The 24,171-nt window shown below is 43.1% G+C and overlaps 1 protein-coding gene across 4 annotated transcripts in view; it reads right to left on the reverse strand.

The window, feature by feature from the left end:
* Positions 1-304: 304 nt before the first annotated feature.
* The window catches only part of CFAP91 (cilia and flagella associated protein 91), a gene marked incomplete at its 5' end in the record, with an annotated part of 33,834 nt that continues 9,967 nt past the window's right edge, over positions 305-24,171 (reverse strand). The window contains 11 exons of one of the 4 annotated variants that reach the window (XM_082060349.1): positions 305-1,918; positions 2,215-2,522; positions 8,604-8,695; positions 9,901-10,049; positions 11,417-11,638; positions 14,710-14,856; positions 16,393-16,464; positions 17,095-17,250; positions 19,475-19,591; positions 23,548-23,690; positions 23,803-23,988. In XM_082060349.1, the coding sequence (XP_081916475.1) occupies positions 2,233-2,522; positions 8,604-8,695; positions 9,901-10,049; positions 11,417-11,638; positions 14,710-14,856; positions 16,393-16,464; positions 17,095-17,250; positions 19,475-19,591; positions 23,548-23,690; positions 23,803-23,988 (1,574 nt within the window). In that variant the 3' untranslated portion in view covers positions 305-1,918; positions 2,215-2,232. Of the gene's footprint in view, positions 2,135-2,214; positions 2,523-8,603; positions 8,696-9,900; positions 10,050-11,416; positions 11,639-14,709; positions 14,857-16,392; positions 16,465-17,094; positions 17,251-19,474; positions 19,592-23,547; positions 23,691-23,802; positions 23,989-24,171 lie in introns of all 4 variants that reach the window. The other 3 variants (XM_082060348.1, XM_082060350.1, XM_082060351.1) reach the window with 3 other exon arrangements.

Genomic DNA, 24,171 nt, shown 5'->3' on the forward strand with positions numbered 1-24,171 from the left:
TAGAACAGAGTTTCCTGCAGGAATCCTGCCGTGGCCCTCAGTTTACATGCCAGGCAATGTCATGTTGAAAAGATGGCTTTACCCTGACAGCGTCCCTTAAATCATAACAGAAGCCAAGACATTTATAGCTCAGCCTGTGCACAGCATCTGGAGTCCCCTAACCCCTCGTCATGCAAAGGGCTGTATTCCCGAAGCAGCCCAGAGCGCTGCAACCTACGTTCATTCCCACACCTGTTGGAATACTTCTGATCTTTACAAAAAAACCACATAAAATTGTACAGTGAGCCACAAGGAGAAGGTTTATTTCAACATGCCGTCTCAGAAATACAGTAAGTGCCTCAATGGATCAGTCTTCCTGTTCTGCTGCATCAAGTTTTCCATGTCTCTCTTATTACATTGGATCTAGTGATTCATGTTATCCCCCTCTTTCAACCAGACTAAATTTGTCCAAGGTGGCCTGAGGCAAAAGAGCACAACTTCTCCTCCCACGCTGTGGGGAGTGTTTCTGTGTTTGCATTTGCTACCTTCCCTTTTACTGACTCACTACATACACTGTGAGAATATTCCCAAGCCCCTTAGCGATCATCCTCACAGAGTCCTCACCAAAATTCATCACCCACCTCTAACTTTGGCCAGATTTTGCGATGCTTACAGAGGCTGCCTGACCCCACTGCTCACCTGGTGCCCACCAGTTCAGTGATCTGGAGACCAGCTGCAGTTTCTTGGTGTCACTCTAATTTTCCTCTCTCCAGTTCTTATTTACAGCTCACTGGAATATGGGGGTATTCAGAATTCTTTTTTCTCCTCTCTCTCTTTTCTGCCTGCCACCCCACCCTCAGCCACATCCACAAAACAGAAAGCCAACACAAAATTTTTCCAGGAATGCACTAATGAGCCTGCATTTTTGACCAGCTGCTGGTTTGTGTTTTGAAGGAGCAGCACTACGAGCAGGATTAGTTAGCTGGACCATACGTGAGGCTTCACAGCCCAGCACAAAGAAGGGGCTATCAGTTACAGAGAAATGGTGGCAGCACACAGTGATCAGCCCATTAATCACGTTAGCACCGAGAGCCAATACTGCTATTTGTTGCGTAAGTTGTAGCCAGAGCATCAATGAGTAAGCATTTTGGGTGTGCTGGTGTGGCTGTGCCTGCTCCTCCGAAAGCTGATGCGGTTGATGTTGGTATCGGCGTCAATGTACTTCTCAGATGCTAAACCCACAGAGCTCAGGAATTTTGACAGGTGAGTGCTGGAGAGCTGAGCCAGTCCCTGACAGCTCCCTGATGGGCAGCACTGTGCCTGTCTGCAGCCCGCTGCTTCCTGACATCCTGAGCTGGAGCACCCCCGTGCTTGCAAACAAGGCAAAGCCAGCATCATTTCTGCATAGTCCCCTGGAGCTGAAAAGCCAGAGTGACTAACGCTGTTCTGAGAAAAATCAGATTATTTCCAGAACTGTTCTCCTTTGGGATGATAAAAAGCAAGAGGTCAGCCCAGAGAGCAGCGTTTCTGGAAAAGCCATAAGCACTGGCTAATGGGTTCTCTGCACAAGCTACATCAGCCCCTGCCATGTCATTCTGCCATCACTCGGCCTTAGTTATTAGTGCCAGACACCGCCTGGTTGGCAGGAACCACTCTGCTGAGGTCAAGGGCACCTCTTCTTTATGCAAGGACTAATTATGTGAAAAGATGATGCAAGATCTGACTGTTCTCATTCAGCTTCAATGCTTTATTAATAGCAGTGTAAATGCAGGAAGCCACCCCTCACTTTACTCCACTATGGAAATTGGTGGGATGTGCTCGAGAAAAGACTCTGTGTATGGCCTGAACTCAAAATTTCTCACTGCTGGAATATTTGTTCATTTAATGTTATTGATGCAAGGAAATACCATCAAAAGCCAAGGTGCAGATCTTCATTTGTCTGTGCCAGAAAAACAAACAAGAAATGCTAACACTGCCTGCTCACTCAAGCTTCTCTTAATAATTAGCTAATGAGGTCCAAAGCTAGTTGGGAATGGGGGGGAGCTGGGGCTGCCACATCAAAATGTATACAGAGTGGTTCCAGAACAACATTGCTGGCAGGCACCAGGAGAGACAACAACCCAAGGGAGAGAGAGGATTTGCCATTCTCCGTGCCCTGAAAAAAGTAAATATAATGTGCTTCCCTCTCCTGACCCATGCTCCCAGTTCACATCACAGAGGGGTAGGGAAACTCACCTGGCTTATCTTCTGCCTCTAGGAGGCTGTGGGATCCTCGTCTGATTCGTCTGACGTCTCTCCTGGGCTTTCTTCAAACAGAAGTTTAGCTGCTACTTGTGCAACTGGAGCAGAGCAAATCCTGTCAGCCCCCCTTGCTCCAGCAGCTGTCCCACTCAAAGCAGCGCTTGCTGTTCCAGCAGGAGGATCTCTCCTTATCTTGCTGGCAGATGTCTCCCGAGGTAGCGCCAGGTCAGCCACCACCCTCTCTGTGCCCCTGTGGATGATCTGATGCGCAGCATAGATGTGCTTTCTTTGGGACTGCCTCACTGTGCATAAAAAGAGGCAAGGTTTTTACTTGGCAAGGTACAGCAAAGTGTTCTCTGTAGGGGAGATGGGAGGGACAGCTTTTAGCCTTCCTGCAGCTGTGGAAAAGCCCATCTCAGGAAAAAATTCACGCCCTTCTAACTTTGGCTGAAAGTGTTCTACTGCCCCCTAATAGCAGCAACCAACTTCGCATTTCACTTTGAAGACTAGCCCCCGCAGTGGGAAGCACAGCCAGAGTGATTTCCTTTCCCGTTTAGGGCACAACCGCCCAAGATATGTTATCAGGCTTTAAAATAACTTCTCCTTTGGTGTCTGTTAATTGCAGCAGGTCTCTGGAAGACTGGAGCTGAAATCTGCCCTCTCCTGTGTTATGATTTTGCCTGCACTGAGAAACTCTTACTGAGTTCAAAGACTTGGAGACAGTACAGGCACATTAAGTCACCTACCTTACCATCTCCCTTTTGCTACTGCAGGATTGTTCTTTACTGTGTTTTACAGTTTTCATACAATCCCATTTGTATATATTTCTGGCCCGCCTGTTGGGAAATAATTACTCAAGCCAAATGCTTCATCCTACGATTCTCTTCATTGTTTTTCACTATTTTTTGTTCCCTTTTTTTCCTCTCTTTAGACTTAAGATGCTGGTAAACCACCATGGGAATTGAAATACTGTGTTCTTGTAAGAAGGGTGTTGCAGGAAAGAACTGTGCCTCTCACCATGTCACTTCTCTGCAAAAGTTCACAACTTCCGTGTTGCTTTGGTCCACTTAAGGCTGAACTGTACTTTAACTGTGAATGTGAACCACTGGTGTCTTGCGTGCTGTCATACAGCTCTGCATGCTGTCACTGACTGTCACCCAATGTTACTAACCCATCCTGTTTGTGTTCTTCCAGCTCCCAGGTCCATTTTGTTAACAATGAATGCAATGGGATCTCACTTGCATTTGAAAAGCTGACTTTCACCAGCCAGCTCTCAATTTCCAGGAGAGTTTTCTCTACCCAAGGCATTTTGGCTTCAATCCTGTGTGCATCGACTACATCAACTATACTAGACTCGAAGGGGGGTGGAGTGGTAGCTGGGCTTGCATCAGTAGGGCATCACTCTAGAGTTCATGAAGGCTGGGAAGCCCCCCATACCCCGGAGGTGAAATCGGAGTGCTCAGCTCGCTCTCTGAAATGCCTGTACACCAATGCACGCAGCATGGGGAATAAGCAGGAGGAGTTAGAAACCTGTGTTTGGGCAGGAGATTATGACCTAGTGGCAATTACGGAGACATGGTGGGACAGTACGCATGGCTGGAATGTGGTCATGGATGGCTATGTCCTTCTAAGGAAAGACAGGCCAACCAGGCGTGGTGGTGGAGTTGCTCTTTATGTGAGAGAGCAACTACAATTTATTGAGTATTGTCCAGGCACGGATGAGGAGCGAGTTGAGAGTCTGTGGGTGAAAGTTAAGGGGCAGGCTGGCAAGGGTGATACTATTGTGGGCATCTATTACAGGCCACCAGATCAGGGTGAGGAAGTTGATGAGGCCTCTACAGACAGCTGGGAGCAGCTTTGCAATCACAGGCCCTGGTTGTGATGGGGGATTTTAACTTCCCTGATGTTTGTTGGAAAGAATACTCGGCCGGCCAGCCACAGTCTAGGAGGTTCCTCCAGTGCACTAACGATAACTTTCTGATGCAAAGGGTGGAGGAGCCAACTAGAAGAGGTGCATTGTTGGATCTCATCCTCACTAACAAGGAGGGTCTGGCTGAAGCGATAAAGATTGAGGGCTGCCTTGGTTGCAGCGACCATGAGATGGTGGAGTTCAGGATATCATGTGGTAGAAGCAGGATAGCAAGCAGAATTGCAACCCTGGATTTCAGCAAGGCAAACTTTGGCCTTTCCAGGCAATTGCTGGGGGAAATCCCATGGGCAAGGCTGCTTGAAGGTAAAGGGGCCCAAGATAGTTGGTTAGTGTTCCGGGACTGTTACTACCGGGCACAAGATCAGAGCATCCCGACACGTAGGAAGTCAAGGAAGGGAGCCAGGAGACCTGCATGGTTAAACAGGGAGCTGCTGGGCAAGCTCAAGTGGAAGAGAAGAGTTTATAGATCACGGAAGGAGGGGCTGGCCACTTGGGAAGAATATAAGGCTGTTGTCAGAGGGTGTAGGGAGGCAACTAGGAAAGCTAAGGCCTCCTGAGAATTAAACCTGGCGAGAGGGGTCAAGGACAACAGGAAGAGCTTTTTCCAATATGTGGCAGATAAAACTAACAGCAGAGGCAATGTAGGCCCACTGATGAACGAGGTGGGTGCCCTGGTGACAGAAGATACAGAGAAGACAGAGTTACTGAATGCCTCCTTTGTCTCTGTCTACTCTGCCGGCAGCTGTCCTGAGGAGCCCCATACCGCTGAGGCCCCAGAGGAAGTCAGGACAATGGAGGAGTTTGCCTCAGCTGATGAGGGCTGGGTTAGGGAGCAGTTAGGCAATCTGGACATCCATAAATCCATGGGTCCAAATGGGGTGCACCCGCGGGTGCTGAGGGATCTGGCTGAGGTCATTGCTGGACCACTCTCCATCATCTCTGCCAAGTCTTGGGAAACGGGAGAGGTGCCTGAGGACTGGAGGAAAGCAAATGTTACTCTAGTCTTCAAAAAGGGCAAGAAGGAGGACCCAGGTAACTATAGACCCGTCAGCCTCACCTCTATCCCTGGGAAACTGATGGAATGACTTATCCTTGGTGCCACCTCAAGGCATATCAGGGATAAGAGGGTCATTAGGGGCAGTCAGCATGGCTTCACCAAAGGGAAGTCGTGCTTGACCAACCTCATTGACTTTTATGAAGACATAACAAGATGGATGGATGATGGCAGAGCAGTGGACGTGGTCTACCTTGACTTGAGTAAGGCATTTGACACAGTCTCCCACAGCATCCTCGCAGCTAAACTGAGGGAGTGCGGTCTGGATGATCGGGTAGTGAGGTGGACTGCGAAGTGGCTGAAGGAAAGAAGCCAGAGAGTTTTAGTCAATGAGGCGGAGTCTATTTGGAGGCCTGTATCTAGTGGAGTGCTACAGGGGTCAGTACTGGGGCCTGTATTATTCAATATATTCATCAATGATTTGGATGAGGGAATAGAGTGCACTATCAGCAAGTTTGCTGATGACACGAAGCTGGGAGGAGTGGCTGACACGCCAGAAGGCTGTGCTGCCATCCAGCGGGATCTGGACAGGCTGGAGAGTTGGGCGGGGAAAAATTTAATGAAATATAACAAGGGAAAGTGTAGAGTCTTACATCTGGGTAGGAACAATCCTGCTTCCAGTATAAGTTGGGGAATGATCTATTAGAGAGCAGCGTAGGGGAAAGGGACCTGGGGGTCCTGGTGGACAGCAGGATGACCATGAGCCAGCACTGTGCCCTTGTGGCCAGGAAGGCCAATGGCATCCTGGGGTGTATTAGAAGAGGGGTGGCTAGTAGGTCGAGGGAGGTTCTCCTCCCCCTCTACTCTGCCCTGGTGAGACCACATCTGGAATATTGTGTCCAGTTCTGGGCCCCTCAGTTCCAGAAGGACAGGGAACTGCTGGAGAGAGTCCAGCGCAGGGCAATGAAGATAAAGGGAGTGGAGCATCTCCCTAATGAAGAAAGGCTGAGGAAGCTGGGTCTCTTTAGCTTGGAGAAGAAGAGACTGAGGGGTGACCTCATTCATGTTTATAAATATGTAAAGGGTGAATGTCACGAGGATAGAGCCAAGCTCTTCTCGGTGACAACCAATGATAGGACAAGGGGTAATGGGTACAAACTGGAACACAAGAGGTTCCACTTAAATTTGAAGAGAAACTTCTTCTCAGTGAGGGTGACAGAGCACTGGAACAGGCTGCCCAGGGAAGCTGTGGAGTCTCCTTTGCTGGAGACATTCAAGACCTGCCTGGACACGTTCCTGTGTAACCTCATCCAGGTGTTCCTGCTCCTGCAGGGAGATTGGACTAGATGATCTTTCGAAGTCCCTTCCAATCCCGAACATTCTGTGATTCTGTGATACTCCCCTGGTATTGACACAGTCACTTCCTTCATCCACAGCGAACTCCATCTAAAAGAAAGTGGTCTCAAAGTGGCAAGTGATTGTCCTTTTAAAAGCAAGCTTTTTTTTTATATCGGCACATTGACTTGTACTTCCAATGAGGGAGGGTTCAGAAATTAGGTGCAAAGGGGTTTCAGGATAAGCCAATATTGGATAATCCTTGCTTTTATGTGTAGGAATGAGATAAAGAGAGGGGAAAAAAAAAGAGGAAAAGAGTAGGTAATGACATAATAGAGATGTTTAAGGGGGAGATAAAGCGCGGGCAAAGACTGAACTTGCAGGCCCTCAAATCTCTGTTCTACAAATGGATTTGCTTCTCTGGCAGGCCAGACAACTATTCCCTCAGCTCACTTCCTGATAGTTTCAACAAACATGGATACTCAAGCATGCGTCAGGTTGTTAAAACACAGTTTCGTAATGAATGATCTGGCTCACTCTAAGGAAAGTTTTGAAAGCTGCCCTAGAAACACAATACACTGATGTGCTCAAGAGATCTCATGCCATTATTTGACACTGTTTCCTTTGGATTTACGTGGAATAGTTACTGATCCTGCTTCCCCAAGGTATCACTGTGAAGGAGGACTGTGGTCAGGTGTGATCCTCAGAGTGTACATTTGGTAGAATTCAGCTATTCTGCAATAGCAGAAGAGAGTATGAGCCAGGTCTCTTCCTCCCATTTGATGTCTGCTGTCACAAGAATATTGTGGCAAGTTTCACCTGATCACATCTGAAGGAGCTCTCATACTTTACCACCTATTCTTCTAGCTCTTTCACCAGCATCCACTTTAATTTTTGGCTGGGTTAACTCTGCTTTCCAGGCAAACCCACTGTAGCTATCACACATTTTGAAGATTTTTTTCCCTTTCTTGCTTGGGAGTGCTTCTGAGGTGCTTTGTTCATAAGCTGCTCTTGCATTTAAGCTCAGTACTTATTTTCTTCCTTGATGGTACCTCTGTATGTCCAGAATTCCAGGCCATCTTCGGGTCTTCTCCTTCTGTTCTCCTTTCTGAAGCAGGCTAACCTGTGTGTGTTAGTGCCTAAGCTACAGTCTTCATTGGCTAAAACTACATCACCTGCTTCGGCAGGCTTGCAGAAGCAGAGCTAAGCAGAAGTGACCTGATTTAAGCATATGTAGAAGTGCCAGCTGCTGAACAGACACTGTTGTTGTGACAAATACACAAACTAGGAAGAAAAAGTTCACACCATCCGAAGACCACAAAATGTGTTTGCAGGGTTTGTGTTTTCATTCACAAAGCACCAAAAAAAGCAACGAAGTAAGTGGCTTTGTTCTTAAGTCAGAGAAGTACACTGTGGCAAGGGCTGCTTGCTGCTTCAGACTAAATTTTGATACAATTGCATTTCTTAGGTTATATCTACTTTGTATGGGTGACTGGTCTAGTCACAGTTGTCTGAGTGTCCTAGTCAGTGGAAACATCCCAGTTAAGAACTGCCATTTATTCATGACGGTCAATGTAATACGCAGGTTTCTAGGCCCCCCCCGCTGTGTTTTGACACACACTATTCCATTTTGGCTAAACAGAAGCATCCTTTACCACTGCAAGATTATCTACTTAAAATATGATGCCACTACAGCAAACCCTAAAACCTGATATTTGCTTCTAGCTCTCAACCAACTGGGGTGGGGAAGGATATAATCTTCCACATGTGGCATATGTTTAAGTAATCTGCTTGTTAAAGACTTCTACAGTTCTTAGAAATTGTCATATTCACAGCCATGCTACTTAAAGACTTTTCCCAGTTTGTTTTTGAAGGTGCAATGGGCTGCTTCTTTTCATGTAGTTTTATCCAATTTACATCAGGTCTGAATTCAGACCACCATTTTAAAAGAGCAAAGCTCATGAGAAATTGGCAATTAAGGGGCAGAGGGCTTAACTTTCTACCTGCAAAGTGCAAAAGAGGAATCTCAGAGAACTGAGACAACTCTTGACACTGTATCTTTCAGTGAGCTCATGATGAGTGTGAACCAGTTCACAAAGAGAATAAAGTTACTGGACTCCTTACCTTTTTCTCTGATAGACATTTTCTCAGCTTCTGGAATCATGAAATCATAAACCAGCTCTGCTACAATCTCTTCTGACTGTAGGCGAGTTCGACTACAGAACAGACATAGAGCGGTATTAGTATTTTAATTTTCTTATCAGATCACCTCTGCAAACACAAGACTCACTTTTAAATATTCTATTTTCAAGGGAGCGTATTGTCATGGCAGTTAATTGTCAGCTAGGTCTCTCTTTATCCTACAAATAGATGACAGTGTGACCCTTTGCACTGCACTGCCAATGTGCTCAGTACTGCACTGGAAAGCAATATTTCCAGGGAAAAGATTACCCTAGACTCATTATCCTCAAAGGCATTTAAGAACCCAGTTCTCACTAGTGACAAACTGAGTTAGACACACAGATACCTCAGAGGATTTGCGTCTTTGTCAATTTAGTCTTTGGCCCATTGCTGAGTTTGCTAAATTCTTCCCTTTTGTGACTCTGCATTTGGCTGGTCCCCATGCTCTTTTCCATGCCAGTGTTTGGTGGGTTCCCAACTGGCCCAGGAGCTGCATGCTTTATCTATGCTTCATTCTCCCCAAGGATTTCAACATTCTGGTTGTATTCATCTAGTTACAAAATACACAGCTGCTCTACCATAGGAGAGTCACTGTGTCATTGGGATTTTTATGGCTCAATTCCAAAAAAAGGGCATAGAAACTGAACTGGAAGTTTGGCAAGTCCTAAAAAGTATTCACTGCTGATGCCCCAGCCAAACACAAGACTATGGTGTTCTCAACAACTTACTCTACTCAAAGTGCATTGTCAGGCAGCCATCAATACGACTGACTCCCATGGAAATTGGCAGCTTCTTAAAGAACAGCCACCCCAGAATGAAAGGCTGCTGTATAGCTGTATCTTTTAGCATCTCTTTCAAACAGATTTTCTGTAGTAGTGTAAATAAATGAAAAGACCGGTATGAATGGGTATTGCTTGAGGCAGTTCCCAGATTCACTTAAAGCTCAGTCACAGCATCACATTGGCATGGAGAAATCTAAAAAGGGTGATTCACAGATCCCACAAGTGATTTGCAAAGGGAATCTGGCACATGCTGTATAGAAATAAGGCTCTGATTTATATGTGTGTCCCAGGTAGTAACAGTGCAGTTCCCATACAGCAGTCACATTAATGAAGTGATCTTGAACAGTATTGCTCTGCCCTTCCCATGTCTTAGATTATACACAAAACCACAGATGCAGATGGTCAGGCAGGTTCTAAACGGCTGTAAACAGCCTCTAATGTGCCATTTAATAACGTACCGACTTTCCATTTCATAAGCAATGTCATTGATTTCTACAGCCATTCTCTGAACCTCTTCCCTGGCTTGTTCTTCAGCTGTGTTCTCTATGCTGCTCAGGATAATGTCCTCCAAGTAGGAGTCAACAGTGCTCTGGTGCACTTTCACCACCTGGAACAAAACACCAAGAGATTGTTCCTCCACGTGTTGCTGTGCCAGGAGCATGGTGGAAGCAGATTTCCAAAGAAGCAAGAACAACAGATTTTCACTAGACTTTTAATTTCAGGCAGGCCAGCCTGCGATTTGTTTTCAGAGATGGTTTCTGGGAAAAATAACTTAACTATTTACTTTCTAATAAGTCTTTCTGAGAATTAATTGAACAGAAACAAGTGCAGGAAAGAACCAAGGGTGGAAGAAAAACTTATTGGCAAATCCAATTCTGCTGCAGCAGGTTAACTCTGTGAATGCAATGGCAGTTGCTTCCTCAGCTCTCATGGTCCCCTGAGCAACAACTGCTAAACAACAATCATTAGTATTGAGTAAATTAATCAGCTTTCATTCAAGCAAATCCTGAAGGAAAAGATTTCATCAAGCCAGACAAAGTAACATGAATAAAACCAAGATAAAATTACTGGTTTCCTTATAATGGTTGTAGAGCAGAGATTATAGAAATGGGTGTTTTCCTTCTGCTCATCTGAAGGGCATAAGTTTATGGCACTTTGACCCTCTTTGCTTCCCACTCAGAGGTGCAGAAAAGAGATGCTAAAATTAAAAGAAAAATAAACATGATGCCAGACTCCCTTGGCATGAACCTCCTCCCACAAAGCTTGAAAATTATTGGTTTAGTCAATTAGGCTCCCACTCATTCCTTTCAACTGTGAGGAATATGCTTCATGCAGTCAGGAGCTAGGGAATAGGAACAGGACTACAGAATATTTATGGAACATGGTAATTAAGGATTTTTTTTTTTTTTCTGGATTTCAAGGTTATGTTATCCATTATAATTATTTCAAAATAATTTTTGTACCTCTTGTTGTCACTTCGGGAGTGGGACAAAATTTTTCTAAAGCCTTGTTTAAAGGCATCCTTCCTGGGAGAGCACCTAATAGTCTACTGGACCGACCAAGTGCTGACAAAACTTTATTCCAAAAGATTATCTATGTACATCTGTTCTCCATAGGTGCTGGTTGTAGAAATTTAGAAACCTACTTCTGTTCATGGCATGCCTAACAGGACTGTCTGTAAAGGTATTCACATCATCCTTATTTTAATGGGCATGACCCTTTCAGGAAGGAATCACTCTCCCTTCCCTAAGCCTTCCCCTTCAATTTTAAAACTAGTCATCACCAAAGTCAGAGCTGAAGCACCTCCCTTCCATCTGGGCCTTCCCACAAGGAGGAAGTTCCTACAAACTACCCACAGTCCCACAGTTATTTTTCCCAGAAACCATCTCTGAAACCAAATCGCAGGCTGGCCTGCCTGAAATTAAAAGTCTAGTGAAAATCTGTTGTTCTTGCTTCTTTGGAAATCTCTCTTGCCTGTTTGAAAAGCTCGTCTTCCTCCTGACGCCGTCTCTCTTCCACTTGACGACGTCCGCTCTCCTCCGCTTCCCGCATCCGCCTCTGCCTCTCAGCCAGCATGACGAAAGCATGGATCTTCCGTTCTTCTAGCAGCCTCAACAGCTCTTTGGACAGGAAATCTAACATGTTCGCCAATACCCTTCCTTCTTCCCTGGCCAAGTGGTTTTCCATGGATGACAGCTTTAAAAAAAAAAATGCAAAGAATTGTGTTACGAACCCCAGGAATGTTGTTCAAAGTCCCAGGACTACCACAGGCATGTGAAACAGCTCTGCCACTCAGGCCAGCTGTGGGACAACCCAGGACTTCTGCATTCTCATTTTACATGCAATGGCCTGGATTCTGCATAATGTAATGTTCCTATATACAGGGTGCGATGGCATTAAGAGACTAAAGGATGGCAACACTAGTCAGTGCAGGAACAGTCCCCACGCTGTTACACTAGGACAAGCAGCCTCTATGCTTGGGTGGGTGGGAGGAGATAAAGCACTAGACATGCTGTATTTGAGCTATTATGAACTGCTTTTGTGGCTGTGAGTATAATCAGAATAGCTGCTGAGGCCATCTGCATGTTACTGGGGAATGCTCCACTGCCCTGACCAAGAAAGGGGAGATGATACAAAAGTGACGATGAAGTAGCTGCATACCCTCCATCTTTCTGTGCTAAGCTTAGCCAGACCAGAACAGAAAATCTGGCTCCGAAGTTGCAAATGAAGTTTCTCTCTAGCATTTGGAAAGTAAACCCTCAATCTTTATGAATAGGAAGCTTGTGTAAAGATTTAGGAAACTGTACTTGTGAGTACAGCCATACTTCTATCCTCTCCTGAGGATACAAAATGTCTGTTACAGTTCAAAACCACCTCAGTGAAATGGTACATTTTTGGCAGGACATTCATGATGCAACCAAAGTCATATAGCTTGCTGAGGTAATAAAGCAACCATGACTCCCTACAGTTTTAGGTATTGTTACCTAAAACTGTACAAGTCACTAACTGCTAACAAATTCACATCAACAGTAATTAATATGAGTTTGCAGAAGTGCAAACGAAACCTCAAAATTCCAGTTTATGGAAAATCAGAAAGCATGTGACAGAGCTGAGACTAGACTCCAGGCGTTCAGTGTTACTGTGCCATTCACTCCCTGCTCCAGGCACGTCATGTTTTGTGGCCTGGTTATGCGTGATTGCACTTCAGAAAGGGTCAAGATCTGTGGTAAGCTCATTATCTCCAGTATGGACTATGAAGCCACAGTCCTTGGCAGGAGGGAATGTCTGGAGCTGGCTGCGATGTTGTGTCTCTGTTGGAATAAACAAGTGATAACAGAGTAGATCTAAACATAAAACTCAAAATGGAACTGAAACATCCTAGACAAGAAGTAATAAATCAGCTTGCTTATACTGCTGTGCCATTTGCTCATGCAGCGTTTCAAAGCAGACTGTCAGTGTTGCATGCATCTAGAAGCAACAGTGCTCAGCCCATGGGTGTGTAAGATGGAGGACTGCATTGCAGTAACTGCTGCAGCCTACAGGGAGGGATAACATGGAACTAACATGATGCCTTCTCTTTATTGCTCCAGGTGCTGTGTTTAAAACCAATGTGAAATGGAGGAAAACAACCCAGAAACACTATTGTCTTAGACTTCTATTGTATATCAGGTTGGAAATTTTCAGCCCCTCATCTCTTACCATTTTATCTGGAATTCCTATCTTCTTTCTGCAGAAAGCATTTCTTGAAAAAAATTTATAATAGGAAGCTCAAAAACCCAAACAAAACTGTGGCCACTGAAAACTAAAGAACTCTGAGTCATCAGTGGCTTTCTGAAATAGCCACACACGGAGAAAACTCGTGCATATGCATTCCAGAGAGTTTTAAAGTTCAAAATGTTTGGAGACCTGAGCCTTGTACTGTGTGCTTTCAGAAACATAGTAAAAAAAATGGCAAGGGTAGAGGAGATACCAGCAGAGGGGGATAGTGGCTTTCCCTAAAGGAAATTACAAGATCAGAGGTCAGTGTCTTTACCATTTGCTTGCTCTCCTTCTCTATGAATGTCATTATGGCGTCTGAACTGCTCTCTTCTTCACTCCCACCTAAGTTTCCAGAAGAGGAGTACGTCAAGTTCCTAATGCCTAAGGCTTTTATTTTTCTCTTAATTCCTCAGTAGAAAAATTCAGTATTCCTGTATTCCACACCTGGGCTCCCTGTGTGTGTGGGAGCATCTGGAAATAATAAACAGTAATGCACAGTCACCTGGTTCAATTTTTACTGAGATCTGTGGGGAAATTTTCTTGCTGCCCACCCAGCAGGAAGCAGTGGTCTGGCTTCATCTCTGCCAGGCCAACCAACTGCTATCACTATCTGGAACCTGCAGAATTGCCTCACAGCTGATCACTGGAAAAACAGGAGAGCAGTAGAAATTGTATGAAAATCTGCAGGAATCTGGGAAATACTGTATATCTGAGATGCAGTGAAGTCTGGGCAAAATTTCTTTATGATCCATTTCAGACCAACATCTGCCATTTGATTCACTTTGCTCTGGAAGATTGTGGCCCTGCAAGGAAATAGGATGGGAATTTGCATCCCAAGCTCTCACTAGATTCTTGGCAGAGACTGGAGCCCAAAATTTATCTCCTTTCCATAACAGTGGCAAGTACAACAATGTGATGCCATCGCTAAAGTCCTAGAAGTCTTGAGCCCAGCAAGAGTTACTACGTAAGTCTACTTTGGCTTCCTTTGCGATGCTTTATACCTGATGAGGAGACTGAGGGGGTGCCAAGCTAGAAAAAGAACAGGGAAATGACAGAGCAGTAAAACACGTTCAGTAAAACATCTGACAGCTGTGAGTGACAAGCATGTATTGTAGTGCCAGGTCACAGCACCAGTCAAATGGATTGAAATGTGGGAAAACTGAGATTTGTCTGACCATGCAGTTTGTTCAAAGCCCTGTAAATACAAATAAGTGCTCTGTCTGCAAACAAAGCAAGTGTGGCCTGGGTAGCAGCTGTGGTCAGGGTGGCTCAGTCTGTTTCTGACATTCCCCAGAGCCCCCACAGCAGTGAGAGCAATTTTAGCCCCTTGAGCATTCAATGCTTGGCCTGTGCTATGCGAGCATTTTTGTTACTTGAGGTCCTTTCTGTTCTGTGGATAATAGAAAACACAAAGAAATTCAAATGTGAGAGTGTTGGTGGTACTGTGAGCATAGAGTGTCTGGTCAAGACAGCGTCGTGAATCAGCCTTCCCATCTACATAGGCAAACCTTGTGCATTTTCATCTCATGCTGTTGCTTTAGGGCCAGTATATTTTTCTCCTCTGCCTTCAAAAGCAGCTGTCCATCCTCCTGGAGTGCGTGAGTGGTACGCAGCTCTCGGATCAGCTCCACCTGCTTCTCCTTCTCTTCAAACATCTTAAAAATAAAGTTAAAGAATTAAGCATATTAAATGGAGAACATAGATCAACATGTTTTCCAGCAGAGCACACCTTTTTTTTCTAAGTTGCAAGGGTCAACTGGTTCCAAGACCTAGCTCTCTGTAAGAAATTTGTGGCCACATTTAGGCAAACACTACTGCTCTCAGGTAACTCTTACCTAAACCCTTCTGCGTGGAAGATGAAAGTTGCAACCTTCTGCTGTGGAGTATAGGTGATCCATTGCTTTTTCTTTTTTTCTTAAATTCTGTTTGGCTTCACCCAGAACTCAAACCACTGGAATGCAGAACAGCAACACCAGCATCCAGCAAAGAGGTAAACATCATTCTGGATATTTTCTGTCAAAGCTTCCCAGTGTGAGCATTGCCCCTTTTCCTCAGTCCTAGGTTAGATGTCTCCTGTTTCAACATCTGCTGTTCTCTGACCTTCATTTTGAGGGAGTCCAGCAACAGCTCAAAGCGATACATTGGTGGAGAGGTTGTTGAAATTGATGCTGTCCCTGTTATGGGGTTGTGGCCCACCCCTTGCCTGAAACCATCTTCTTTTCATTCCCCCCATCTTCCAACAGGACTTCCAGGAGCAATTAAGGAACACTCAACCCTGCTCACGTTATTGTCCAACTGAGTCAGATGTTTGTGATCCCTAAGTAGATGGAAGGAGATTCCTAAAAATGATGGAGCACTTCATGGTGTGAAAGTCAACAGTCCTGCAACAGCATAAAACTTCTTTTTCATAGATCACCACAGATGTGGAGAAGACTTGGGAAGTCTATATTCCACCTCAAGCCACTTTCACAGTATTGCATTGTTCACTAAAGCTCATGTCAGGGTTCAACATGGAAACACTTCACAAACATTAAACAATTAGTGTGAGAGAATACCAATAATCCAGAAGCAGAAGCAGGCATGAAAACAAACCCTCTAGACTGGTCTGATCAAAAGTGACAGACTTGCTTAATATAAAGCCCACAAGGCCTGGCTACTCAATTGATTTTTACCTAGACCCACTTTGGCTTCAATGAAAGCAGAATGATGGGTCCTGTAGCTGCTGGAAGTCATGGCGGTATGCTTCAACTGGTCCTACTCTAAGGTTTAGCTCATCATTACAGGGAACTGGAAAGATGGTATGAAACACAAGCTGCCCTGCTGGGATGTGGGAAGCTTCTTATGCTTGGGATCTTGGCATAACCAAGGCAAAATGTACTCGTGGTCCAGATCTATTCTAGAATTTGCCATTTGAGTAATTTTGCTATGAAGCGTCTAATTAAACAGCTGAGTGTAGGGGCTGGCAGGAACAGGGAGACATTCACAGACGTGTAGGAACCTAGAAGTTCCTGTAAGAAATCTGGGCTGAAGAGCAACGACTTCAGCCTTGAAGGACTTCAAATAACATACAGGAGGATATGTTGCATAATCCTCATTACCCTTGATTAGTACTATGGAAGAGAGATTGCAAACACACGTTCAATCATCCCCATTATGCTAAAGACAGATATAAACAAAGAGACACAAAATACCATGTTCTGGATAGCCCTGCCTCGGAGCAACTTCTGCAGACAGATCACTGCCAGTTCGATTTCCTCTTCCTCCTGCCGGAACACAATAAATATCCACACAATAATTAATTAATTCTTTGGAGACTGAGATTTCTAGAGATTGTCCATCTAACTATCAAAAAGTCTAACTCATATCAAGCTTTTTCTCAGTTGTTTCTTAACACCATTCTTCTAATTTCTAGGCAAAGGAACGTGAGTCAGAATAATACATACTTCCATGTTTTACAATAAATGGGGGAGAAAGGCTGTATAATTAGATTCTATTTGAGATTTTAGGTCTTTAGAGAGGAGTACCTAATGGTAAGGAGATGTTGATGCAGAAAATTACTGTATGCATTAGAAGCACTGTTTGTAGCCTGATTGAAACTGAGTTTGCAAAATGAGTATCAGGTACATGAATTTAACAGGTCAAGACAGTAAGGGGAAAGAATTATTATTGAAGGAGGTGCAAGGGAGCTGTTAACCATAAATAAAGGGATTAAATTAAAAGAGAACCTATACAATTTTTCTTTTAAAATTTATTCCAGTGGTGGCCTTTATCAGAGTAATTCAATAAATTTAAGATTCAGAAAGTGATAGTTTGGAAGAAAGATTGATTACATTATATTGTGACCTGTTTCTCTGAGAACTTTACTGGCCTAGCATTGTGTGACTGATACCAACTTGGACGAATGATGCAGTGTAGTGAGAATGGGAACGTGACCATAGGAGAAGGCGGCTTATTTTAATTAGAAGCAGCACAACTGGCAGCACTTTTTCTTGCTCAGGAGTCTTGTAGTCTGGCATTGACAGCAGCAGAAGAAAAAGCCCACTGGATGCCTGGGAAAGATAAAAAGAAACCTAAAAATTGCAAGGAAGTTTTTTTTAATAAAGAGCCTATGAGGTCTGCATTGGAATGTGGTATTTCAGAAGTGTCAGAAAAACAGGGAAGACCGTGGGATGAGAGAAGTGGTGTGGGCTTGAATCTTAGTATCCATTTTTTCTTAGGTGTTGCAGATCAAGTTTTCCAAAAGCAAAAGAAAGTATTCCTGCATTTCCACACCACCACCCAGGAGGAGTAAAGCAGAACTAGGCAAAGAACTGCCTTATGGTTTGGTATATTCTTTTTCTCTGGAAAGAGGGGATGAATTTCTAGTCAGAGATGTAAACTGTATCGCATCACCTGGCTCTGATGTGAAACTCAGGTTAGAGTTTTGGAAATGGAGATGGCACATACACTGGACATGTAGGCTGAACTGCTCGGTTTGATTTAAAATAAGATTTGGTTTAAAATTCTGTGGGATGCAATTTTGTGTACTTGTATCACGCAGTGCCTCAAATGATGCCCTAGCAAAGGTAATCATCAGCTTCTCCATTTGCCTGCTACACACCAGCAGGGAAGAGTGAGTGGAGACAAAAAGCCTATCATGCCATGCAGGAAAAGAAACAAACAAAAAAAAAAGGATTAAGGATATAGAAGTCTCTAAGAGCAGGCTGAAACCTAGAACTGGCTAGTAGAATGTGATAAACAAGTGAAGGAATTCAGAGGCACTCTGCGAGTTGTTGTGGCTAGTAAGTGCATAAGAAATGACTGGGGAAGAAGAGTTGAGGAAGTCTGCAGTCATGCCTCTGTTCTCTCCACTTTCTTTTATATCCCTTGTGGTCCAGGTCACCAGCCTGTCACTCCGGCATACTTGCCTTTTGAGATCCTCAACACCAGTGAGAAGAGCCTGGTGCACTTCACAGTTGGTATTTGTATTTGTGTATGGCAGGAAGAGAAACATTAACAACAGAGAGGAGCCTTGCTTTCAGTGCTCCTCGCAGCCAGCTGGTGGGAGAAACCTTACTTGGATACTGCAAGGCAGGAGATGCTGCTCAGAATGCTGCTCTTCAGTGGCTGAAGTGGCCTGATTTTACAGACGGAGCTTCACAGGAGAGCACCACTCTTTACTGTGTTCACACATAGAGACACTTGAAAATAAACCCCATGTTGACAGAATTCATTTAGGCGGAATTCTATTGTACTGGAACTCAAAAAAAACCTCTATAATCTGTAAAAATGCTCAAGAACAACTACAACTGGGGAATAAATCTTTCTGATTTCTTTCCATGTTACCTGGAAGTACATAAAAATCTGCTAAACTATGACTGCAATACACCTAGGAGTTAGTGAAACTGTGGAAAGTTCTTCCCATGGAGACATTCTCATTTCAGTCATCTTAAAATAGACTATGAAACATAGGACATCACACTGCATAAAGGAAGATAGCACGGATGATCTAATAAGACTTGCTCTCTCTCACTTTCATGGTTGTGTGACTCTCTTAAATTCACGAGTTTAAAAGGTAACCGTGTCTGATACTTACATCATGAAAATGCAGTTAATAAGTAGACAAAGCAATCCACTGGGGCAACCACCTCTTAAGTGTGTTATTTCAAGAACGAAAAAAAAAGCTGCAGCTCCCCTAAAAAGTTGTTTTTTCCTACTGCATATCACATCCCCCGTGACACATCATTACTGCTATTTCAGTCTCTGCAGAAGACTCATTTTCTGTGAACTGGAGCATGCTCATCAAAGACTGTATCCTGCATGATGACAAGGGCTTCACTCCAGCAAACTAATGAAGTGCATGCTCAGTGCTAAGCACCCAAAGTCTCACTGACTTCAGTGGAACTAAAATTAATTGCTCTACTGGATTATGATAGTGTCGTAAGATCAGAAGGGTGGAATAATAACAACAACAAAATGATTCTGCCTTTTTGTTCCCCAAGAACAGGGGAATAACATGTCTAATAACTTATGTCTCTATAAAATAAAGTTTAGTTAAGGATTTGGCCAATGGTAATTGGAAAAGATTTGCAATTCTTCGGTTGCTAGTATCTTTATAGAATAAAGAGAAACTAAGAGAGCCTTAAGAAATAGTGATGGCTATTTCTAACATGAATACACATACAAAAAAGTTAAAACTCACTTCTTTCCTTCTCTAGGTATTCTTTTAACAACTGTGTAGGAAACAATTGGGAACAACAGGAAAAAAAAAAGTGCTAAAACCAGACAACTTACAATTGATGGTTTTTGCAGGATTGGAGTGGGTGGCCGAGGAATGGGCTTTTCTACTTTTTCAAGGAAACGGAGAGGCTTCTTTGGCTCCTTGACTTTATTCTTCTTCTCCAGTAGTGCCTGGAACAGACATACAATTTAAGCAGGACTGGGCTAGATAGAATAACACTGTAAGTCCAGTCTTCTAGATGCTGAGGGACTACAGGGAGTTGAAATTATTTTGCATTTTGCAGGCTTGTGGCTTCTATTTCTTATTGCACATCAACTAAAAAAAATGAATGTGGTCAGTAGACAAGGCTATTGCTTGGTCAGAAGATACTGATGGGAACTTCAAAATCATACGTAAGAAGGAAGCAAGACATTAGGTATATTTTATTTTCAGGTACAGCACAGAGTATACAGTCATGTGTTTCCTTCTTCCTTTTTGTCCACAAATGAAGGTGAGAACATCAAGGACAGACTGACTACCTACTTTGCAATGCAGCATGGCTGCTGCATTGTGCCTGATCACAGCTGACATGATAACTCTTAGAGCTTGCCTGAGCATGAGCCGACCAAAACTGTGCTGGAGATCTGTTCTTAATGCAATATCTGCTTGAACAGGTTTTCCTACACTTTGAAGTTAGCAGAGATTTTCTCCAGAGACATTCTTGTCCCCCTTATTTCTCCACCTCCTTCCAGCAACTGGACAGAGGCAAACACACATGGTGAGAGTTGCACTTAGTGCTGAGGTGAGAGATTCTTTATCCTGACATCATCTTGATCTGGAACTTTGAAACTACCTGACAGTTCACCCCTCTTGAGTCACCAGAGCATACAGGACCAGCCTAAAGTCATGCATTGTTCTGCACTGAGATTTCTTCTAGCAGCTCCTCCATTCCTTGGTGTATTCAGTTACCTAGTTGCATTTCTTTCTTATAGTAATTAGCTATATGGGTATGCTATCTCCTTAATGGCTTGGATTTTCACACAAGGCTGGCTATATAATGTCTCACATTCCTTAAAGCACTGTCATCTGTGTTGGCTAGGAACTAGCTTTCCTCATCCTTTTACAGATCTGGCTTAAGATACAGATGATTGTTTTTACTGTAAATCCTGCATCACTCCTGTTTCTGCCATGTTTTCTTGTTTTATAGAATTATTCAAAGAATACTAAGTCTATGTAATACTCCTGCAAAATGTTTCAGGATGGTCCTCAAAAAGTCTGCTTCTAAAATCACTTATTTTTGGCTTACTTTCAAGTCTGGAAGAAGCTGATCTTATGCTCAAGAGGACACAGATCCTTTTTGTAGTTCCTTGGATAATTGCTTATCCCTTCTTACAAGCTCTAAACTTAGGAAAACCTTCAATATGGCACACCAAGAGGTACATAATGAGGAGGATCAGTTCACCCTGCCACTTGTTTGGCCAGAGGAGAAAGCCTTGGAAATTTCCTCTATTGAAACTAATTACTTCGAAGCCTAAATCTAGCATCACTCCTCTATTTGCCACCTCCTTCTACAGACTATCCAGGGAAAATGAAAGGAACTCATTCTAGAGCTAGATCACTGTGTGCTCTCTGAATTTTCTGGAGTTCGTTTTTATTTCTAGGATTATGGGAGAAAATTTATAAACTAAGTGTGCTAGGACAGCACTAAAAAGAGGCAAAGTGCTCTCACTGCTCAGCTATAGAAGTAATGCAAAGCAACACAATGCCTTTCTAAGACGATCCCTAATTGCCTGCTTTTAAACCTCTTTCATACTGTGTGTGATGGAGGTTGTTGGCAGGATCGGGGCTGCTTATGCCAAGTGGTCAAACAGCTGTCCTCTCAAGTGCTAAATTCTGTTAATTCAAGTACTCTGCACCCTTTACTGCCCTGTTCTTCACAGCTGCAGCAGCTTATGAGTTGGACCTGTCAGAGAGGCCCTGCTAAGCCAGAACACGCTGCAGCTACCAAACTTAAAAAACAAAAGCCTCTGATGGGACAAGTGACCAGTAACAGCACCACAGAGTCCAAGTGCTAATAAGGGCAGTAATTTCTTGTTGCTCTGAACAGAAAGTTTGTTTAAATCTGACAGTGGTTGAGGCAGTCTGGGTGTTTAACAGGGTCAGTACTTTCTGCTTGTCTGGAGCAACTAGTCTGGTGTCTACTTCTGTATATCTAGAAGCAGCAGTTAAGTTTTTGCATAGTAAATTTGCCATCTTTTCCTGCAAAGAAAATGCTTTGTGATTTTAGAAGAATATACATTTTGCTTTTTTATGGTTTTACAAGTTATGTTGGCCCCTCAGTTGGTATAAATAAATGTAGACCAAGTGACCTACCCTGATTTAAGAAATAAAATATGCAGAATTGTCTGCTTTTGCTCTGCATTCCATCTCCCTTTGGACACCAGTTTTTCTTTGAAGAGACATTATTGTGTGAGCAGCCAGTATTAGGGCATACTTTTCTGTGACTACAGTTTAGACACACCACTGTAGTGTTTCAAACCATGAGAGGTATTTTGAACAAACAGCATACAATTGCTACAACTGGAATACAGCTCTGAAAGCTCGGGCTAACATTCTGCTGCCTGTGAGAACCACATTGTGACCTAGATTATAAATAGTCACTACTTGAATTATATGCAAAAAGCACTCAAACTCGAACCCCTTTAACAGTGTTGTGAGTGTCACGAGGATGGAGCCAGGCTCTTCTCGGTGACAATCAATGATAGGACAAGGGGCAGTGGGTACAAACTGGAACACAAGAGGTTCCACTTAAATTTGAGAAGAAACTTCTTCTCAGTGAGGGTGACAGAGCACTGGAACAGGCTGCCCAGGGGGGTTGTGGAGTCTCCTTCTCTGGAGGCATTCAAGACCTGCCTGGACACATTCCTGTGTAACCTCATCTAGGTGTTCCTGCTCCGGCACGGGGACTGGACTAGCTGATCTTTCGAGGTCCCTTCCAATCCCAAACATTCTGTGATTCTGTGATTCTTCTTTAAAACTGCAGTGAATGTGTTCTTACTTCTTAAACAATTCCTGTAGTATTCAAGGTTTCCTTTGAAAATTTTCCTTCTGAATAATAATCAGATGCAATGTTTCATGTTTTATGAGATCCACTAGAATTTAAATTTGAGATAATATGATTGATTTTTCAGAACAAGATTTCAATTTAGAATTCGTTACTAGAAAGTTACTGTCTGCACTGAGTATTACTAAATTAGAGTAAAACAAGAAAGCTATAGGCATAATTTCCAATTATGAAATATTTCTTCACTAAATAAAGCATAAGTGAAAGTTGCCAAGCTTTACAAATGAAATTCAGTATTTTTCAGAGATACAGCAGCCAGCCAAGAACATGCTTGATTTTAAAAAAATCAACAACATCACAAGAAGCATATTTAAAAGTACATGTAATTTTCAAACATTGCAATTGTAGATGCAAATGAGGTACTTCTTTCCTCAGTGGTTAACTACATATATGGACACCTCATCTGTTGTAATAGATTAAGATATGCAAAATATTGTTAGCATGTTTGCAAATCAGATGCTGTTGTTGGGGAATGTGATGTGTCTCCGCTGTTCTGATCCGATTTTATGAGTGGGGTCATTTTAATCATGTTTTGCTACAAGTGTTTTTACAATATGTATTTAAAATGTACATTTTTTAAATGTACAGAACTTTAGAATATTAGTCCAGATTTGGTTTATTTTGTTATTGGTAGTTTGACAGTGTAACCAGTAGGCTTGCCACTTGCGCATTATAAAAGCAAGGGAGAAATGAGAATGAGCAAATGGCAGGAAAGAATTTATAACTGACATAATATGTTCCAATCCAAATACCTGATCTGTAGGAAGACAGAAGCAGCTATGCTTGTTTTCTATAGGGTCGGAGCAGAAGCACAGATATTAGGGAGAGTACTTGACAGACTAAGTTCCAGAGCAATACTGGTCATGTTTACAACAGACTGAATGTTTGTCCTTGAAGTTGTCTTAGAGGAAATATGAATTTAGCACAGGAAATTGGAAGAAAGCTTATGCATGTCTCTTCCCAATTGCATTTCTGAGCAGCTCAAATCTAAGAGGAACTGACATGCTGCTGGATGCACCATACCTGGTGAACTTTTGCCAGCTCCACCTCTAGCCTTGCTGATCTTTTAATATATCCAGTCTTAGTGGTAGTATACTTAGGTTTTGGAGCTTTAATTGTGAGCTGGGTGACAGAATCTGGGAGAGATGCTTCCAGTTCACAGAGTCCTGAGAAATACAAATAGCAACTAAGTAATGCAGTGGTGGGGAGAAAAATCTGAGTTTTGTTAACATTTTAAGTAAATATCTCATACAAACTAAGTCTTCCAAAATGCCTTACCTGCAAAGGTGTTAAGATAGAAGTTTTCCACCACATAGTGTTCAGAATGGTTGTCTGGAAAATAACCAGTTTTAGACAAAGGAGCATATGTTTGTGATCCAAAGTCAGTATAATCTTTGATGATATCTCGTCTCTCCAGCTTCCCCATCACATTCTTCTTGCTCTTGGCTATCAGCTTCCTGAGCACTGAAAAGGAAATACAAATATGAGAAGGTTCTTCATACAAATAGTTCTAAAAAAGCCCTATCTTGAGAAATTAACAAGAGCTTTGGCTAGTTAATATAAAAACATGACCTGTTTGATCAGAACAAATGCTGGTCATGAATATGCATATTGTGGATGCAACCTGTTTAATCTTGAATAAAGACT

Source organism: Streptopelia decaocto (assembly GCF_964273445.1).
Source record: "Streptopelia decaocto genome assembly, chromosome: 1".
Lineage (NCBI taxonomy): Eukaryota > Metazoa > Chordata > Aves > Columbiformes > Columbidae > Streptopelia > Streptopelia decaocto.